General features: G+C 57.9%; 1 protein-coding gene across 1 annotated transcript in view; it reads left to right on the top strand.

Moving 5' to 3' along the window:
* The window catches only part of LOC105480719 (G protein subunit beta 1 like), a 70,245-nt gene that overhangs the window by 35,859 nt on the left and 13,792 nt on the right, over window positions 1-20,594 (top strand). The window contains exons 2-6 of the mRNA XM_011739849.2: window positions 561-707; window positions 1,190-1,315; window positions 10,151-10,313; window positions 15,761-15,859; window positions 20,275-20,490. Of these exons, the coding sequence (XP_011738151.2) occupies window positions 580-707; window positions 1,190-1,315; window positions 10,151-10,313; window positions 15,761-15,859; window positions 20,275-20,490 (732 nt within the window). The 5' untranslated portion in view covers window positions 561-579. The remainder of the gene's footprint in view (window positions 1-560; window positions 708-1,189; window positions 1,316-10,150; window positions 10,314-15,760; window positions 15,860-20,274; window positions 20,491-20,594) is intronic.

The raw sequence follows: 20,594 nt of genomic DNA, 5'->3' as shown, positions 1-20,594 counted from the left end.
CCAAGAGAGACACTGGAGTGAGGCCTGGACAGAGGGTGGGACTCAGCCAAGCCCAGTGGCAGAACCAGCAGTCCCAGCACGCAGATGGCCAGAGTGGGAAAGCACCGGTGTGGCTGCTGGGATCTAGGGAGCCAGAGGGCACAGCCAGTGGTGGACAGGAAGGCCTGGAGGCCAGGGTGACTGAGGGAATGTTGGACACTGCTGTGCCCACCCAGGGATGGCTCAGATGGGACCCAAGCGGGTGCACCAGTTAGGTGCAGAGGCCAACAGGCACAATGCGAGGAGGGCTGGCATCTATGGGGCTCCCAGGTTCCCCCAGCAGTGGGGGAAGGGTGAACTCTGTGCTCTCTGCTGGGCTCACCGCCGTGCAGGGAACTGGTGCCTCTGCAGCCACAGGCCATTCATCAATGTCTGGGGAGCAGGGGTGTCTCTCCCAGGAGGGGCAGAGGGCCAGGGACACTGAGCAGGGGCAGCATCTCAAGCACCTCTGTGCCTGAGCAGCCTTCCTAGAGGATGGGAGTAGGGACGCAGTCACTCACACGCCCTCCCTTGGTGCCCAGGTAACTGCATCCTGCCAGCATGGCGGCCCCCTGCCCACCACCGCCTCCAGACCCCCAGTTTGTCCTCCGAGGCACCCAGTCACCGGTGCATGCACTGCACTTCTGGGAAGGAGCCCAGGCTCAGGGGCACCCGGTCCTCTTCTCAGGGTGAGTAGCTGCGGCCCCAGCCCCAGGCCACCCAGGGCCAAGTCAGGAGGTCGTGACCTAGCAAGGAGCCCAGCACTTGTTTGAGGGTGCTGGCCAAGGGGCATGGACTGCTCGTCACCCAGGCTCGCACCCACCAGACAGACACACTGTCCCTTGGGGGAGGCAGAGACACGCACACTCTTTGTTACAGACTCAGGAGCAGGCAAGACCACCCAGCATGCATTTCTGTGGTGTGGCTCCCCCCACCTCCAGAGAAGCAGATCTGCCTGAGTCACACCTAGAGGCTCCTGAGGGTCCCCCACTGCCCTCTCTGGAAGAGGAGCACTTTGCCAGTTTGCCCCTTAGTTCATATTTAGAGCTGTCGGCTTTTCAGCTCTACCAGCCTAGATGCCCTCATCCCACAATGTAGCCTCCAGGCTGGCCCCGGAGCATTCAGCACACCCTTCTGCCCCCTGATGCCCTGCTCGGCTTGTCTGAAACAGGTCTCAGAGTGGCCTGGTACACGTCTGGAGCCTGCAGACACGGAGAGCGGTCGCCACCCTGGATGGTCACGGGGGCCAGTGTGTAACCTGGCTGCAGATGCTGCCCCAGGGGCACCAGCTCCTCAGGTGGGTCTCCAAGGTGCGGGAGCCAGGTATGGTCTTCAGGGGAGTCAGGAACTCTCTGATGGAGGCCCTAGTGTCCATCACTGGGTGGCAGAACGGAGTGGGGGGACCAGAAGGGGCCAGAAGAGGGTCCGCAGCAAGGGCAGGGTGTGCAGGACCAGCCCCTCGTCGTGGGGAGGCAGGCAGGTCTGCCTCTGCATCTCCACCATCTCCACTGGACCCTTCATGCTCCAAGCTGGAGCCAGGAGGTGCCAGCTGAGGAGGCCAGAGCTCCAGGGCTGGTGACATCTGAGGTGAGCCCAGGTGCAAGTTGGTGGGAGGGCCTTCACAAGGGCACTGGGTTGTGGCTTGGGAGACTGGGCAGGGGTGAGGGCATTTGCTGAGAGGAGGGGAATGGGACAAAGTACAGGCTCAGAGATGCAGGCAGTGGTCCCAAGGAGGTCCTCCCTGTCCACTGCCCTTCCTGCCTGAGCCGTGTGCCATGAGCATGGCAGGTCACACACGGTGCCGGTGGAGGCCCTGGGAACTGGGTGTTCTGGCAGCTGAGCCCTGGCCGTGTGTGTCCCTTCACTAGGTTATGACAATGCACCTGACTCTTCCCAAGAGGACCCAGCCCCTGATGTGCCACATACGGCTATGTGGCCAGCAAGATGGCGGCTGAGTGGCCGGGGGTGGGACTTGGGCTTGGGAGTGTAATGCTGTCCCATAGCGGTGTGTTTTGTGTTTCTGAAGTGGGCGTGGTAGTGAGGGCCATCTCCCCATCCAGTCTCCTCTGCAGTGTATCCTATGGTTTCTGCCCCTGCAGTCTCCTCCCTCAGGGCCCTGAGCTCACATGTGTGTTCTGTCCTCTACACATCACTTGGGCATGACTTGTCCAGAATGTGCCTCCGCAGGAAGGGTCCACAGAGGTGGCCTGTCTTCGTTGGTACTCAGACCCCACTGTTCTAGCCTCTGCTTAGCACAAGGGCAGGTTTCTGGATGCCCCCACGGTTCACGAGCCCTTAGCCCATCCCGAGACAGTGTGACCGTACCCTCCATGACTGCTGTGCTGTCTGGCCAGGTGCCTGCTGGGAAGAGCCCAGTGAACGTATGAGGATGGCTGTGGCGCCATTGCAGTGTCAGCCTGTGCCTTCAGCAGAGCTCTCCCTGGCCAGGGGTCCACATTGAGCCCAGGCCTCTCCTCAGAGGAGCCTCTGCCTCCATCCCGTGGGCCCAGGTCCCAGGGCCACCTCTGTGGACCCTTCTGCAGCTTGGTCTCCCATGGCCATGACACCATCCTCCTGATGGGTGGCAGAGCCTCATCCTGAGGTTACCTGGCTCACAGGGCCCTGCTCCACACGCTGGTGCACTACTGGGTGAGCAGGAGGTGGCGGGGGAACAAGAGGGCCTGGCATTCCTGGTTGGGGAGATCCCATGTGCTGAGGCCCTGGAGGTCCTGCCTGTGAGTGTGGTGAGGGACAGTGGGGCTGGGTGCTGGGCAGCTGGCAGCAGAGCAGGGAGGGGCAGCCCCTGGGGGTTAGCCCAATGCTGGGTTCTGACATTACCCCCATGGTCTTGTGGAGGTGACGGGGCTAGGACAACAGGCCGGAGGTAGGCCAGGAAGCAGCAGGCGGGGGCAGGTGCTTGAGGGGCTTCTCTGCTTCCCATGGGGAGTGGGAGGGACAGGGTATGGTGGGACAGGGAAGGCCTGCAGGCGGCTGGCAATAAGTCCTCCTTTGGGCCGCCTGGATGCCAGAGCAGGCTATTGTCCTTGATCACAGTGACATCTGCCCCTGTGTGGGGATCGCTGCCACCAGCCCAGGAATCCTGAGCACGGGCCTGCTGCTGTCCTGGGATTTGCCTTGCTTCATATTCAGGGAACTCCGTGCCATCACCATCACAGCCCAGAACTCCAAAACGACAGGCCCGTTCTCCTGCTCTGGACTCGGTGCGTGGTTCATGGCACTGTGGAGTCCAGTCCCCGGAGAATGAGGCCTGTCTGGCCCCCACCAGTCTGCAAAACATGTCTGTGCCAGACTCATGCGGTGCCTACCACCTGGGAGATGGCTGCAGGTGACGGAGGCACCAGGGTTGTCCTGGAGAGCAGAGGCCCCGAGCCTGTGTGCTTGCGGAACCCCGGGCCTGTGTGCTTGCGGAACCCCGGGCCTGTGTGCTTGCGGAACCCCCTGTGGTCGTGCCTGCGTACTGGCCAAGACGACCCAGATCCCCCACCGCTGGTGCAGGGGGCCTCAGTGTGGGTTTGGTCTTTGATTGTCAGAGTAGATTTCATTTCTGCAACCCCACCAGGCCATGTGCATCGGGAGCTGCTGTTTGTAAGGGTCCTCCTGAGCTTTCAGCCACAGTGTAGCCCTTGGTGGTCCCTTGCGTAGGTGCCTCGTGGTATCAGGCTGTCCTGCAGACGGGAGCTGTGCCAGGCCTGGTGGGCAGTCTGGGAGCTGGCGTTCGAGGGCGCCTCCCCTTCCTGCTGGGATGGTGCTGCAGTGGCCGCTTCCCAGGCAGGGCCAGCCACGGGTCAGGGGGTCTGTGGATGGAGACTGCAGGTGTGGAGTGCCAGGTGCGTTTGCACTGTACTAGAGCCTGTGGTCCGCCACCCGGCCTGCACTCAGCTGTGTTTGGAAGCCAAGTCTCTCCAAGTGGCCCTTGAAGGAAGTGATGGCTTTCATGTCGATGGGAGGTGGGAGGACGCCCTCAGCCTCCCGCATGCCAAGGACGCACCTGTGCCCTCAACAGCCACCTCAGCAGGGTGTATTTTTATCTTTTTTCTTGTGAAGTATAATGTACTCACAGAAAAGCGCAAGACAAGTGTGCTCAGAGCATTGTATTATGGCTGAGTGGGCACCTGAGCAACCACCTTCCAGTCAGGAAGTAGAGCGCAGGGCCCCCGAGCCTCCGAACCCCGAGCTGCTGCCATCTGCTCTCCCTGGAGGCAGCCCCCTCATGCCCCAGGATGTAGCCCCTCATGCCTCATTTTTGCTTTATTTCTGAATATCTGTCTCTAAAAAGCATAGACTAGTTTCATCTGCTTTTTTCCTTGAAAGTGTAGAGACATAAGGAACAGCATCTGTATGTGACTTCTGTCACTCAGCTTTGTCTCCTTGAGCTCCCTGTGTTGCACGTAGCTGCAGTCAGCTGTCGCTGTTTTTTTTTTTTTTTTTTTTTTTTTGAGACGGAGTCTCGCTCTGTCGCCCGGGCTGGAGTGCAGTGGCCAGATCTCAGCTCACTGCAAGCTCTGCCTCCCGGGTTTACACCATTCTCCTGCCTCAGCCTCCCAAGTAACTGGGACTACAGGTGCCCGCCACCTCGCCCGGCTAGTTTTTTGTATTTTTTAGTAGAGATGGGGTTTCACCGTGTTAGCCAGGATGGTCTCGATCTCCTGACCTCGCGATCCGCCCGTCTCGGCCTCCTAAAGTGCTGGGATTACAGGCTTGAGCCACCGCGCCCGGCCTGTTTTCTTTTTCTTACTTTTTTTTTTTTTTTTGAGACAGAGTCTTGCTCTGTCGCCAGGCTGGAGTTTAGTGGCGCGATCTCGGCTCACCGACTCCCTGGTTCAAGCGATTCTCCTGCCTCAGCCTTCCGAATAGCTGATATTAGAGGCATGCACCATTACGCCCAGCCAATTTTTGTATTTTTAGTAGAGACAGGGTTTCACCATATTGGCCGGGACAGTCTCGGTCTCCTGATTTCATAATCTGCCTGCCTTGGCCTCCCAGAGTGCTGGGATTACAGACGTGAGCCACTGGGCCTGGCCCCTAATGGTGTCTTTAATGAACAAAGGTTACTCATTTTAATGGAGTTGATTCTCGTCTGCCAGGCTTTCCCCTTATGGAGAGTGCCTTTGTGTCTTGCAGGGAGTTCCCACGCCGAGGTCCAAGAGACCTCTCTCCATGTCTCCCCGGAGCTTTGCTGTTGTCCCTTGTAGGTCCATGGTTCAGCTGGAATTCACTACGGTGTGCAGTGAAGGCTCTGTGTTTCCATGTGGGTACCCAGCGGTCCTGCCTTCCCCCACCTCAATGCCCCTTGGATGGGGCAGGAAGGGGATCCAGGCAGTCAAAGAAGCAGGGTCAGGGGAGTGGTGTGGCAGCGGCAGCCTGGGAGGCCAGGAGGTTGGTGAGAGCAGGCGGGCAGGCTCACTGGTTAAGCGTGTCAGTGAACATCTCCAGGAGAACAGAGGCCAGGGTTGTCCCTGCCCAGAGAGGAGAGTTACCAACACGGGAAGGGGGAAAGTGAAAAAGAACCTGTGTATTGTGTGTGTGAGGTTTGCGTATGGAAGTTGTGTGTGTGAGAGATGCCTGTGTGGTGTGTATGTATGTGAGGTGTGTCTGAGGTGTGTGGTGTGTGTGATTGTGTGTTGTGTGCATGCGTGGGAGGTGTGTGTGTGTTCCCTCGCCTGCGTATGGAGGGGCCTGGCGGCCAGGGCATGCTCTAGCTGTGAGCAGTTGGACACCCAGGTCCTGGCTTCTAAATGCCTGTGTGTCCCGGTGGAGTGAGGGTTCCCCAGGAGATGGCAGATTCTAGGTCTGGACATCTCACGGATGGCCACATGTCAGAGGATTCTGAGCCAGCCTGCAGGGGCTCCCATTAGCCTAGGCCAATATGAGTATGAAAATGAATGATCAGAATTTGGGGTGATGAGCCTTTGAATATGATGGGTCCTGACCAGGCGACCAGGGTTGACACCCCCTATGGTGGGCAGGGCACGTCGGGTGCCTCGCAGCGTGATGACTGAGGAGAGGCAGCATCATCTGGTGTCCCCTGAGAAATATGGGTCTGGGCCTTGTCACCAGCGAAGGAAGGAGTGCAAGGACATGAGAGAAAGGCAGAGACAGGGAGAGAGAAGGGGCCGTGCAGGGGTCAGAGGGAGCCGCGGCCCACAGCAACGCAATGTGTGCCCCGCGAGACCCCACACAGGCCACGACGCCCCAGGATGACTGCGGGCTGTTGGGGTTCACCCTTGGTCAGGATGTGGTGGTGACAAGGCGGGGTTCTTGGTGGCAGGCTCACCTGTGTGCACAGGGCTGGGAGAGGCCGGGAGAAGCAGGCCACTGCAGCAGGAGGCGTAGGGAGTCTTTGTGCTGTTCTCACAACTGTCCTGTGAGTTCAAAACTGATTCAAAATAAAAAGTTAAGCTGGGCCGGCCGGGCACAGTGGCTCAAGCCTGTAATCCCAGCACTTTGGGATGCCGAGGCGGGCGGATCACGAGGTTAGGAGATCAAGACCATCCTGGCTAACATGGTGAAACCCCATCTCTACTAAAAATACAAAAATATTAGCCAGGTGTGGTGGCGGGGTGCCTGTAGTCCCAGCTACTTGGGAGGCTGAGGCAGGAGAATGGTGTGAACCCAGCAGGTGGAGCTTGCAGTGAGCCGAGATCACACTACTGCACTCCAGCCTAGGGGACAGAGCAAGACTCCGTCTCAAAAAAAAAAAAAAAAAAAAGTTAAGCTGGGCACAGTGGCTCACTCCTGTAATCCCAGCACTTAGGGAGGCTGAGGTATGCTTGGGCCTAGAGTTCAAGACCAGCTTGGGAAACATCATGAAATCTCGTCTCTACAAAAAAATACAAAAATTAGCTGAGTGTGGTGGCACACGCTGGTCATCCCAGCTACTTGGGAGGCTGAAGTGGGAGGATCACCTGATCCTGGGAGTTTGAGGCTGCAGTGAGCTGTGATCACCCCACTGCACTCCACCCTGGGCAGCAGATCAAGACACTGTCTCAAAGAAAAAACGTTAAAGTTCCTGGAAAGACAAGTCAGTCCTCCGCTCCCCGCAGGCGCACATGGATGCCCTCCCTGTGAGCGTGGTGTGCAGCCGCATCTCCCCTCCCTTGGCCCTGGCCCTCTTCATGCTGAGGACACCCCCATCTCGGCCTCCCTGCAGTGTCACATTGAGCCTTGCTGCCTAGCAGAGCCCCGGGGGCTGTGCGAGTGTTTGTGCTCCAAATGTCCAAGTATATTTTGATATCAGTTTGGCAGGTTCTCCAAAACCCCCGTGGAGATTTGCACAGCGACTGAGTTGCCCAGATCAGTCTTTGTGGTGCTGAGTTCTCTGGCGTGGACGCCGCACACCGCAGAACATGGGTGCATGATAATAACTGGGACCCAGACTTTGTTTCAATTTCTTCTGTTTGTCCACCAATGACGTTTCTGCTCCAGGATCCTCTGAGCTGTCACGTCTCCTTAGTCCCTTCTGGGTGTGTGATCATTTATTTTCGTGACCTCAACATTTTGGTCTTTTTTTTTTTTTTTTTTTTTGAGGCAGGGTCTTGCTTTGTCACCAAGGCTGGAGTGCAGTGGTATCATCACAGCTCACACAGCCTCAATCTCCCAGGCTCAAGCAATTCTCCTACCTCAGCCCCCTGAGTAGCTGGAACTGCAGGCACACGCCACCAAGCTTGACTAATTAAAAAAAATTTTTTTGTAGAGATGGAGTCTCACTATGTCAGCAAGGCTGGTCTTGAACTCCTGGGCTCGAGCAATCCTCCCACCACCACCTTCCAAAGTGCTGGGATTACAGGCCCGAGTCATCGCACCTAGCTGACACTTTTGAAGAGTTACTGCGCAGATGTTTTGTAGAACACCCCTCAGGTTGGGTTTGTCTGATATTTTCTCAGGTTAAAACTGGGGTGATGGGTTTTGGGAAGAAACCCACAGAAGTGAGGTTTCTCATCCTATCATCCTGGCGTCCATGCTGAGCACATGGGTCCCTGATGGCCCATGGCTTGGCGAGGACGACCCTGGTCGCTGGGGCAGGAAGTGTCTGCCTGACTTCACTGTCAAGGTATAGCTTTTGCTTACTAGTTGCAGTCCACATGCAAAGGGAAAATGAAGCTCCACCTCCTGTGGGGAGGAGAGCCAAGGATGTGTGGCCCTGTGTTACAATCACCGCAGTAATTACTAACATCTGGGGAGTGTAGTCACAGCTACTCAGGAGGCTGAGGCGAGAGGATTGTTTAAGCCGAGGAGTTTGAGACCAGCCTTGGCAATATGTTGAGACCCTTACACTTTTGCCGCTGATTTTAGCATCCATCTGTGGACTCTGCCTGCACTAGTTATTACTGGGGTGTTCTCATTTCCTTCATCCCTCCCAGCCATGGCAGATTCCTACTTTAATTGGAATATAAGAAGCTGGAAGGAAGGTTTATTCCTTCTTTCTGATACATAATGCACATTCACTCGTGAGGATGGGCTCATGCAGATTTACTTCTTTCTTTGAGCTAAAATCTAATACCACCATGATTTATTTGATTTCTCAGATTGTTCCAGCTTCAGAGCCCGTGTCCCTCTGACATCCCTGTTCCTTTTTTATTTTTATTTTATTTTTTGAGACAGGGCCTCCTGGAGTGCAGTGGCTCCATCATGGCTCACTGCAGCTTCCAACTCCCAGGCTCAAGCAATCCTCCCACTGAAGCCTCCTGAGTAGCTGGGTCTACAGGCACACACCACCAGGCCTGGCCAATTTTTGTGTCTTTTGTAGAAATAGGGGTCTCACTGTTTTGCCCAGGCCGATCTGGAACTCCTGGGCTCAAGCAATCCTCCTGCCTTGACCTCCCAAAGTGCTGGGATTTTAGGTGTGAGCCACCACACCCAGTCTTTATTTTATTTTATTTTTTATTTATTGAGACAGAGTCTTGCTTTGTCACCCAGGCTGGAGTGCAATGGCTCAATCTTGGCTCACCACAACTTCTGCCTCCCGGGTTCAAACAATTCTCATGCCTCAGCCTCCCAAGTAGCTGGGATTACAGGCGCACGCCACCACGCCCAGCTGATCTTTTTGTGTTTTTAGTAGAGACAAGGTTTCACCATGTTGGCCAGGCTGGTCTTGAACTCCTGACCTCTCAGGTTATCCGCCTGCCTTGGCCTCCCACAGTGCTGAATACAGGCGTGAGCCACTGTACCCAGCCTTATTTTATTTCTGAAGCATTTCTCACTGCCTGGCACTACACGATGCTTGAGACTAGCATCTTGGTTTTCCTCCACTCTGTCCTAGAGTCAGCCATTTCTCCAGAGCCCTGGTTCCTGTCTTTGGAGAACAGGATAAGAAACCAAAACCTGGTGTTAGGTGTGGTGTTCTCAGCGGACAGCAGTGGGAGGCGCCTGGCTTGCAGGGTGACCTGTGCTTACACACCCGTCTGCACTCATTTCTGTCTGTGCATCTGACCACTCGTTGCTTGTCTTGACTTTACAATTCTAATTTGACTCCGCCAGCCCATCTCTCCCTGTGCCTCTCTGTCACATCTCCCTGTGGTGAGACCCCGAGCCCGTGAGCCACCCCTGGTTTCCTCATCTGTTCTACCAGGTGTACGCGTGGAGAGGATCCCTAACTGTAACCTGCACTCCTCTGAGAAACTAATTCACCCACGGGAGCAATTTCTGCACAGTTATTTTTGTCTTCAACCTCATAAGCATCTAGTCATGAGCACTACCCCAAAACGCCTCAGGTTGGCTCCCCTCTGTTCTCTCCCTTGTCAGTCTGCAGTCCTTCCTGGGGGCCTGGCACCCTGGGTGTTTGCTGGTTTTAGGATGCACACAGTGAAGTTTGCTGTCTGTGCTGTGCAGCACTTCAGGCTTGGTGTCCCCCACCCCGGGGCCACGCTGGGCAGCCGTCGGTCCACAGCCTTGGTCCACTGCGTGTGCTGGCCTCGGACACTTTGGTGCTGGCTCATGTGTCAATGCCAGAGCGGTGAGGCCCTTCCTCAGCTGAGGCTCCTGACCTGCGGTGATCCAAGCTCACGGCACCCGCTCTCTGGAAACGTGGCCTTGCCTTCCTTCCGCCGCAGGGGCCACAGGAGCTGACACTTGTCCAGGGGAGTCTCAGGCCTGTCTCCTCTTTGTCTGGCAGTCAGGGCCGAGACCTGAAGCTGTGCCTGTGGGACCTGGCGGAGGGCAGGAACGCTGTCGTGGACTCCGTGCGCTTGGAGAGCGTGGGCTTCTGCCGGAGCAGCATCCTGGCCGGGGGCCAGCCGCGCTGGATGCTTGCCGTGCCAGGGAAGGGCGGCGACGAGGTGAGAGCCAGCCCACCTGAGGCCCCGTGTTCTCCAAACAGCTGTGCTCATCCCCTGCACTTGGTTAGGAGGCGCCTGCGCCCACCCACGGGACCCCATGGAGCTGCCCACCCGACGGCAGCTCCACCGGCCGGGGCTGGTGCACAGCCAGCTAGGCCTGGGCCTGTCCCCTCGGGGTGGCCCGGCTGATGAGCCATCCTCCTAGGGCAGAGGGAGAATCAGGAGGCGTTGGGGGAGGGGCCAGTGTTTTGGAGGCCTGGACACCCAGCACAGTTCTGCACATGGAGGAGAGCAGCGTGGGATGGCCAAGCATGGAGGCCCGAGGCCGGCAGGGTAGAGACCTCAGCAGGCCCTGAGGACCTTAGACCCACGTGGGAGGAACGCTCCGGGGCAGCTGGCAGGAGGCAGTGGGAGAGAGACCAAGGCCCTGGTGAAGTTGGAGGCCTGGGGAGGGCCGAGCCAGGGCAGCAGGGAGGGTGGTGTCTCAGGGCACAGAACCAGGGCTGGGCTGGGTGGGCGCAGGCACAGGGTGGTGATCACAGTCCCCAGGAGAAAGATGAGCTAGGGAACACCCACGGGGATGGGAGGTCACCAAGCAGGGAGGCCACTGTTAGGTGGAACTTAGGCCTGAATGACCAGAGGTGTTGGTAACACAGGACTGGCCCAGCTGGACAGTGGTGTCCACACCCCCAGTGGCACAGGAGGCAGGGTCTGCCAAGGGAGGGGTGCCCAAGATGTGCAGGGAGGGTGTCATAGTGGTGGAGGGCGTGGCTGGAGGCTCAGGTCATGGGAGAGCCGAAGGGAAATCAGAGAAGAGCCTGTGAGTGGTGACTGTCCCGCCTGGTGAGTGGGGTGTGGTGGCCCGAGGGCAAGGCGTGGGGAGGACATACCATGGAGTAGGGGTCGCACACGTGGGGGCTACTGTCCATGGCCACTGCCAAGTCGTCCCCATTCCCTGTGCCCCAGCTGTCTTTGGGGCTGGTACTGGGCAGGGCGGCCCCCACGCACAATTGGGCTTGGCCTCTGCCCAAGGAGAGTCGTTCTGTCTTCAGGCAGATCCAGTACATAAATAATGAGATAGGAACAGGCATTTATTTGTTCATTGCATTTAAATAACCAATTAGGAGCTACATACACTTTTCTTGCCAATCTGCCAAAAACCTGTTACAAGGTGTATTTATGTCAGAAAGAGGGGTGTGCTTCCTCCCCCGGGACCCAAGGTCTGCAGACCCACAGGAATGCCGCAGGAGTTTGAGTCAGCTCTTCCCTTGTCCTGCTGTCCTCCATGCGCTGGTCTCAGCCACCCCCAGGGCGCCAGCCAGCACTCGGTCAGCCTGCGCTGCCCCCGGCCCCATGTCCCCTGTGCTCAAGGCCATCTAACCCTCCTCCTGGCTTTCGGCTCTCTCCATGGGGCGGCATCTGTCTTTTCCGGGGGCAGCCTGTCTGGAGACCTCGCACATCCTGGGAAAACAGTTGCTTTCCACATTCCCACCTGGAATCTGTCGGACTGGGTGGGAGAAAGCCTCGCTGGACTGCACCCAGACAACGCCCAGGGAGCCGCACTCCCACCCCACTCGGCTGACTGGGTGGCCACACTTGCCCAAACCTAACATCTTTCCTTCTGGAAACAAAAGTTGCAGTCAGATGCCAGGCAGAAAGCTCATGGGTGTCTGTAGGAGGCTCCAAGTACAGGCGCAGGCAGGGGCGGCCCCGGGCTGAGGACCCAGGCCAGGTGGACATGGTGTGTAACTCTGGTGCTTAGGTCCAGGGCTCACCGCTCCCCTGCACCCAGGATGTGGTTCAAGGCGCTGCCACCCCCACTCCCTCCTGCAGCGCTCAGAGTGGGGCATCAGGACTGCCCTGGGTTCTGCCCTCATCGCGCCCCACCATCATCTTTTGCCCCTGCCCTCACTGGCCTGCTCAAGTCGTTTGCCCTTGATGTCCCCTCACTCTCCCCAGAGGGGTCTTTTTGAGCCCAAATTGAGACAGGCCCTCCCTTGCTGGGGACTGTGTATGGCTGTGTAGGCTGTGTAGCCAGTGCCTGCCTCCTCCACAGCCCTCCCCACCCCACAGAAGCACAGGTGTGCTCAGGGCAGCTCCTCCTGCCCCTGGCTTAAGTCCCTCACCTCCCCACCCCATTAACTGCTGGAACTAGCCCATCCTCCTGATATAGCGACAAGAGGAGCAGATCTTATTTTAAGAAATCTGGCACAGAGGAGTGCAAAAAGGAGGAAATCATAGTCCCAGCTACTCAGGAGGCCGAAGCAGGAGGAACCCAGGAGTTCGAGACCATCCTGGGCAACACAGTGAGACTCCATCTCTACAAAAAGTTAGCTAAGCCTGGTGGCCGCACACCTGTAGTCCCGCTACTGGGGAGGCTGAGGTGGGAGGGTTACTTGAGCTCAGGAGTTCAAGGCTGCAGTGAGCCGCGATGGCACCAGCCTGGGTGACAGAGTGAGACTCTGACTTTAAAACAAAACAAAACTTCTCAGTTTCATATGGGGAAAACAGGTCGTGAAACGAGAAAAGTTCCCTCATCCCCTCCCAAGGCATGCGACGGGGGCGTGTTCCACTTCCTTAGTGCCCCACGCCTCAAACCTCTAGGGGAGCACACGGACAGGCAGGCTGTGAGGCTCCGGCTCCACGGCAGTGTCTAGGGGTGAACGTTTACAGCTGAAGCCCCAGTGGGTGTGTGTTACAGGCTGCTTTTTCAGTTTAGCTGTCCATAGGTGGCTTGTACTAGTCAGCTCAATTAGATGCTTGCCTTATCACAAGGACAGAGGGCTTTCAGTATCGTGGGTTCTTGCCTTGGTGTAACGGAAGAATTGGATCACACGTGGGCTTGGAGAATGAGTGTAAGGTTTTATTGAGTAGAAGTAGCTCTCAGCAGATAGGGGAGCCAGAAGGGAGATGGTTTTCCCCTGGAGTCGGTCCGCTTGGTGGCCTGGGCTGTCCTCCAACTGCCCGGCCAGATTCCACCTCGTTCTGCTGGTCGATGGCCTGCCAGCGTGCCAGCCTCTGTCGGGGTGCTCTTCCACCGCCATGCTCCCCTCCATGTCCTCTCAACGTCCTCTCAGCGTCCAGCTGCTTGTGTCTCTGCTTGCTAGGGTCTTGGGGGTTTTTATAGACACAGAATGGGGGTGTGGCGGGCCAGGGTGGTCTTGGGAAATGCAGCATTTGGGCATGAATGCAGGAGTGCCTGTCCTCACCTAGGTCTGTAGGCACAGGCCAGGGGTGGAGCCCTTGCCAGGGGACTTCCCTTCCCAGCACTTCCCTGCCCCTCTCCCGTATCATTTGGAAATGTGGGGAGTGAGCCACACAGTGTGGTCTACACCCTCCCAGATCCTCCCCACAGCCCTGACGGTGGTTCTCACAGACCCTTCCTGAAAACAGCAAAGGGACAATGGTGGCAACACCCAATGACAGCTTGCCGCTGCTCCCTTAGCTGGGATCACGGAGGCGGCACATGGGTCATAACTGTGGTCCCTGCAGGCCACCCAGGTGCCTATAGCTCTTCACACAGTGGCCATGCTGATCCTAAGAAGAGAAACTTGCAGAAGACAAAGAACGGCTAAGCCCACCCTGGCTTCTCCTGGGTTCTCCATGTTCTTCCGTGCCAGGCTCAGTGGCGCCTCGTCTTGGTTTTTGGACGTCCTTGTTCCTGTTTTTCCATGTTGCTAGAGCTTCTCCTTGAGCGGTTTTTCCACAAGGAATCCTTGGTGTCCACGGAGACCTCTGTTTTACCCTCCTGCTTACCATTCTGGCCGGCTTTGGAGTTCAGGCTTGACCACCTTCCCCAGAGCTCGAAGGCCTGGTCTTACCATCACTGAGCCTCTTGGTTCCTGACTATAATCACCTCTCCCAGTGCTGAGTTCTTTTTTGTCCCCTTCATTGTGTGGCTCTCTTTGTTCCCCGGGGACCTCTTCCGTCAGATGGTTGGCTCACCCTGAGGCCCCTGGTTTCTGGGCTTGATGGGCAGGAGGCTCTATTTGTGTGTGCAGGTATGTACATGTTACCCATGCATGTGTGTGTGCATGCATTTGTGTGGGGCCTAGATCTGTGAGCCATCCCTGGTGCTGAGTGGGGCAGAAGCCCTATGTTCCAGGCTGAGCTCCTGGTGCTGAGTGGAGTAGAAGCCCTGCTGTCAGAGGCTGAGCTGCTGTGGGGGCCCCTGGCAAGAACAGCCTGCCCAGGAAGTCCCATGGTCCCGGTCCGTGTACTGGAGGTGGGCGCCTCAGCAGAACTCTGTAGCTGGAAGGACTGGGCTGTGGGCCTAGCTCTCTGCCCTGCCCGGAGGTGACCTCAGCACACCCCCAGCATGCCTGTGGCAGATCTGGGATTCAGACTTGGGGTCCCGGGCCTGTTCTGTGTGTGTTAGTGAGGGCAGCAAGCTTCTCACCCACACAGGCACAGGCCCCTAAGACACAATCCCCCTGCCTGGCTCAGGAGAATAGAGAGGCCAGAGACCACTGGACCAACTGGTATGATTTCTGCCTACTCAGAGCCCCTAGCCTCTGGGGCTCGGACTCCTTGTGTGTAAACTGGGTGATGCCCCATGTATGCCAGGCTCTGCCCAAGGTGACTGTGCATTGATGTTATTGCCATGTTATCGGTAGCTCGTTCCAAGTGGTCCTGTGTAAAACGTGCACCAGGAAGGAGAAGCAGACCGAGGAGAGAGAATCGGCAGGCTCTGTCAGGGGCCAGTGAGCTGCTCTTGCTCGCACCTGGGGAAGTTCAGGGCTGACTGAGCCTCCTCAGTTCCCAGAGGGAGGGCAGAGGGTGCAGGTGGACCTGGATTCCAGCAGAACCACCTGGCAGTCTGCTGCTTGTGGCCTTGGCCATCCCCTGACCTGGCTGTTCAGGAGATGGGTGATCAGCGGGCCTGCACCCCACAAGCCAGCACGGCACATCTCCCAGCCCAGGTGTAGGAGGGCCCTGGCCTGTGTTCAGGGGACCTGGAATGCAGCCTTGATGCACAGGGCACACCGGGGTGCTGGGGGAGCCAGGTTTCCAGGAGCTGCCCTCAGAGGAGGCACATCACATTCATTTCTCAAGTGGGTGGCAAGTCCCTAGGTGCTCCTAGGCAAGTCTTAGAACCATGGCTATGCCTGAGATCACTCATAGTGGTTTGTATGTAAAGCCTGCACCAGGAAAGAGAGAGAATCGGTGGGCTCTGTCAGGGGACCAGGGAACCAGCCTCCTGCTCAGCCTGCGCGGTAACGTCAGGAGAGGCCGGGGCAGCTGCCAGGCAGTGACCTGGGAATGGTGCAAGCGTTTTGCAAGGGCCCATGCAGCCTAATTAGGAGCCTGGGCTCCCAGGTGACCACGGGGAGGGGCGCAGACAGAAACTCACAGCAGCCCTGGTTAATCGCCTTAAGAGTCTCTTGTTTGTATAGTGCAGACTCGACTTGGCAACGGCCCAAATCAACTTGTTTTCTTACTGTCAGGTTCAGATTCTGGAGATGCCATCCAAGACGTCAGTGTGCGCCCTGAAGCCGAAGGCAGATGCCAAGCTAGGCATGCCCATGTGCCTGCGGCTGTGGCAGGTAAGGCCCCGCGTGCACCAGCCACGCCCTGCCGGCCACGCCCATGGCCATGAGTCATGCTCCATTCAGGATCTGATTTATCGTCAAGCCACTCAGGCAACTCTCCCCCCACCCCCCACCGCAGGGAACCTGTGCAGCCGCCTCAGTGTCCCCATGGCCCTCTGCTTCCCGCTGCTGCAAGGGGCCTCCCGTCAGCGTCCCAGGAGAGGCCTGGCTTCAGCCAGCAGCGGTGGCAGCAGGTCCTTGTCCTTTGCAGGCTTGGGTGGGTTCACCCCGCAACCAGTGGTGCCCTCCAGTGAGCAGTGAGGAGGGGACGGTGGTGTCTGCCAGCGCCTCAGTACTGGGGCCCTGCTTAGGGCAGGGCGGGCCACGCTGACTAACTACAGCAAGCCTGCATGTCCCCGCTTTGCTTGGAATTAATTTTTGTTACTTCTTTGCCTCTTAGAGGCAGGAGTGGACTTAACACAATGACATTCCCTGAGGCCGCACTTGGAATTTCTGATCCACGAACACTTCCTTCCTTCTCAACTGTTCTTTGTGGTTAGACAGGGTTGGAAGGCATCAGCCGGGGCCCAGGTCGGGATTGCTGGGAGGGACTCTTCTGGGCCAGCTGCCTCCATGCAGCACAGCTTCCTTGAGGCCAGCCTCCTCCCTCATTACCCTCCAGGCCAGGTGTAGCTGCCCTCCTCGGGGCTGCTCATGTCTAGGGCTGCAGAGCAAGTGGTCCCATGCATTGACTTGCAAAGAGCCCCTTAGCCCTGAGCTGCCTCAGAAGCCCATGGTAAGGGGTCACCAGCAACACCCTTTCCGGGGCCCTAGGTCATGCCAGGCACCCTCCTTTTCTTTTTTTTTTGAGACGGAGTCTCGCTCTGTCACCCAGGCTGGAGTACAGTGGCGCCATCTCGGCTCACTGCAAGCTCCGCCTCCTGGGTTCACTCCACTCTTCTGCCTCAGCCTCCCGAGTAGCTGGGACTACAGGTGCCCGCCACCGCGCCCGGCTAATTTTTTCTATTTTTAGTAGAGACGGGGTTTCACTGTGTCAGCCAGGATGGTCTTGATCTCCTGAGCTCGTGATCCACCCGCCTTGGCCTCCCAAAGTGCTGGGATTACAGGCGTGAGCCACCGCGCCCGGCCCAGGCACCCTCCTTTTCTGTTCGACTCTGAGAACTGCCCTGGGCTGGGCCTTTACCAGGAGGTGACTCTGGTTCACTGCCTCTTTGACCTCCTCATGAGAGCAAGACTGGACGGGCCTCTGCAGTTGGTGGGCGTCTGCATGCCCTGCAAGGCCCACCAGGACGGGCACCCCCAGAGGCCCTGCCCCCAGCTTTTCTCTCTCTCCATGTGACCAGAAAGCAGGCGCCCCTCACTGCAGTCAGCTTCCCCCTGTGGTTTCTTGACTGAGAAGGTTCACTTGGAATTTGGGGTCTCCCGTGGGCTGATCCTGTGGTGCTACTTCTGCGGCTGTGGCCTTTTGGGGAGAAGCCCTCATGGGAGTCAGGGCAGCTTCCGGGGGGCTCACCTGGGATGATGAAACGCGGTGCCAGCAGGTTCACAGCCGGGCCACAGGGGCTGCAGCGGAACCTGGGTCATTGGCCTCCATGTGCCCGGACAAGCCTCCTCCAAGAGCTTGACAGGGGTTCTGCTGGGAGGAAAAACGCCCCCCAAGGCTGCAACCCCACAGGCAGTGGGCAGGGCGTCCAGATCCTGGGAAAGGGTGTCCGGGGCCGCACCGCTCCTGTTCCACCGCTTGGGAAACGTGGGTCATTGCACAATCATGTAAAATTCCAACAGAAAAATGCGTAGAAAGGGATGTACAAACTTGTTAAGGTAATTAATGTAGTTGACAGAGGACAAATCGCGTTTCTGTTGGCGATGGAGATCCAGCGTGAAGCATTCCGCTAAGAAAAGCCGACATTAACTCCACAAGTTCCCTTTTCCATCCCCAAGCCTGAGGGTCGGGTTATAATTTGTCAATCCAATTGTGGCACAGTGGCTTGACTTGCTATTTTTTTTCTCAAACACTGAGAGTTTTCTTTTTTTTACTTTTTTTTTTTTGGCGGGGGGCAATCTCATTTTCATTTTTTATTTAAACATTTAAAAAATTTTTAAATCTTTATTATATTCTTATTTTGCTCCTTAAAGCAGCTGACCTGCAACATAAGAATAATTGTTATTAATATATAAAAGATCAGGACCTATGTCGAGCCTGAGGCAGTCACTGGCACAGCCCTCAGGGCAAGGGCCCCTCCAGCCAGCCCTGCCCTGCTTCCTGGGGTACGGTGCATTGAGGGCTTCCCACGGCCCCCGACCTGCCGTGGGAAGGCTGCCAGTCGATAGGAGGGGTGCAGAGTGAGGCCTGGCCTCCAGGTCTCATCTGCAGGCAGGGAGAAGGCAGAGAAGAACAGATCTGGGAGACTTCAGATCCTCTCCCCAGCAGAGGTCGGGCAGCATCAAGGCTGTGGGCACCGAAGTGCCCCAGCCACAAGAGGACTGCCCTGCCTGTGGTGTCTGTCACTGGGGAGCTGCAGGGACCAGGGGCATAGCAGAGGCTGGCAACCACAGGGCAAGCCCCTCCAGGCCAGGTTGGCTTCTGCTCCGGCCACCCTGTGGCACCATGGCAGGCAGGTCAGTCACACACACAGTCCCTGCGCTGGCCATGGCATCTGAACTCAGAAGCAGTGGCTTCACACAGGCGCTAGGCTCGGAGACTGCCAGAAGGACGTCAGTGACGGGAGCAGCCCCAGGCAGTCTCAGCTCTGGCAGTGGAGGACAGTGCCAGGGAGGAGGGTGGCGCAGGCTGGGAACAGGCACCGCCACAGAGCACTGCCTGAGGGGAGCGGGTCCAATGGGGAGAGTCTTTGGAGTCAGCTTCTGGGGCTGGTCTGCATTCCTGGTTGGGATGCGGAGTGTTCCCAGCTGCTCTCGCCTGGCCCTCACCCACTCTGAGTTCAGACACACCGCTTACCAGGGGGAGGCCCTTCCAGGGAGCCAGGGCTGCCTGCAAGGAGCTCCTGTGCAGAGGGCGTGGCACCCATGTCAAGGAGGAAGGTACTGTGGGTCCTGCACGCCTCATTTCCCAGCAGGTGATTTCAAAGGTGCCAACGTGGAGCTCCTCCCGGGGATAAAACAGCAACACACAGCAGCATGGCCAGGGCTTCTGCGGGGAGGGCCAGGGCGCTGAGTACACTCGGGGGCCTGGGGCAGCCCTGCCTCCCAGGGACAATGTGGACTCTGGCAGCAGGGCATGACTTGGGACGAGGCCTGGGAGGAGATGCCCCGGGAGGAGACGCATCGACCGCCACTTGCCTCCGCCCGGAGCCTCACTCTTCTCAGTTTCGTCTGTGTGAACTCTGTTATTAGAACCCAGCGGTTTTACAAGTCTTTTCCAGGGACATGTATGAGGACCACTGGACCAGCTCTGGCCTCGGGTTCACATGCCCACATCCTGCAGGGCACAGTGACTGTCCTTCTGTCCCTGGCCTGGCCATCCCCTCCAGGTCAGGGCAGTTGGCCTCAGGCTCCGGGCCTGGCTCCCCCGGTTCCCTGGAGCCCTGGTCCTTGTGCTGTTTGAGGACTCAGCATCCCTTTGTTAGGTACACACCCTGGTGCCTTCCGGCTCCCCCAGGTCTCCTTGCTCAGCCATGCCAGGTTTCTCTGGGCTGTCATTCTCGGTGCCGGGGACTGACGGCTCTGTCCCCAGGGTGATGCGGAATCCTGCAGCGCTCTCCTCCTGCAATTATTCCAGAGGCTTAACAAACGAGGCGTCTGCCCAGGGCTCGGAGCCCTCTGACCTGCGCCCTCATTCATCACGAGAGCTCGGGCAGCTCGCGCCAGGCTTCAGGGGCGGGGGCTTCAGCAGCCACGTTGACAAAGCACAGAGAGTTCATTTTTCATGGAGATGGAGCTCACGGTTTCTTCTGGCTGGCGGCTCTAGACAGGTGACCAGCCCCAGTGAGCAGTGGCCACACATCTTAGGCCTGGGGAAAGGAGGCGGGAGGACAAGTCCCTGTGCATGGGAGAGGTGGAGAGGGTTGGCAGCACTCACAGTGGCTGGCGAGTGCCCAGCATCACCCCTTTGGGCAGAACCCAGGATGAGCACGTGCAGGTTGCAGGGCTGGTGAGAAGTGGTACAGCAGTGGGAGACCTCGGGCTCAGCTCTGTGCCCTCCGCCCCTATGTCCTCGGGGTGCCCTAAGGGCAGCCGTGCCAGTCCCATGCTGACAGCATCAGCCATCCAGGGGCTGTACAGGAGGGCACTGGCGGTGCAGAGCTTCTGAGCTGTGGCAGCCACGTGGAAGACATGGGAGACAGCCCCAGCCAGCAGGAGGGGCAGGAGATCTCCAGAGCCCCTTCTCCCCCAAAACTCACTGAAGTCAGAGTCCTTCTAGGAGCTGACTGCTCTGCTGTTCCCCGCAGGCCGACTGCAACCCCCGCCCACTCCTTCTGGCCGGCTATGAGGATGGATCGGTGGCCCTGTGGGACGTCTCTGAGCAGAAGGTGTGCAGCCACATCGCCTGCCACGAGGAGCCCGTCATGGACCTTGACTTTGACTCCCAGAAGGCCAGGGGCATCTCGGGCTCCGCGGGGAAGGCGCTGGCTGTCTGGAGCCTGGACGGGCAGCAGGCCCTGCAGGTCAGTGCGCCAGGCCCTGGGCCTCATTTATCCTCCTCTGCACTAACAGTCTGATAGGCTGAAACAATATTTAGGCATGAAGAGGAGCTGTTGCAGATCCCTGG

Source organism: Macaca nemestrina, chromosome 15 (genome assembly GCF_043159975.1).
Source record: "Macaca nemestrina isolate mMacNem1 chromosome 15, mMacNem.hap1, whole genome shotgun sequence".
Classification (NCBI taxonomy): Eukaryota; Metazoa; Chordata; class Mammalia; order Primates; family Cercopithecidae; genus Macaca; species Macaca nemestrina.
Note: the sequence above shows the minus strand (reverse complement) of the source record. Positions and strands in the feature narration are given on the sequence as shown.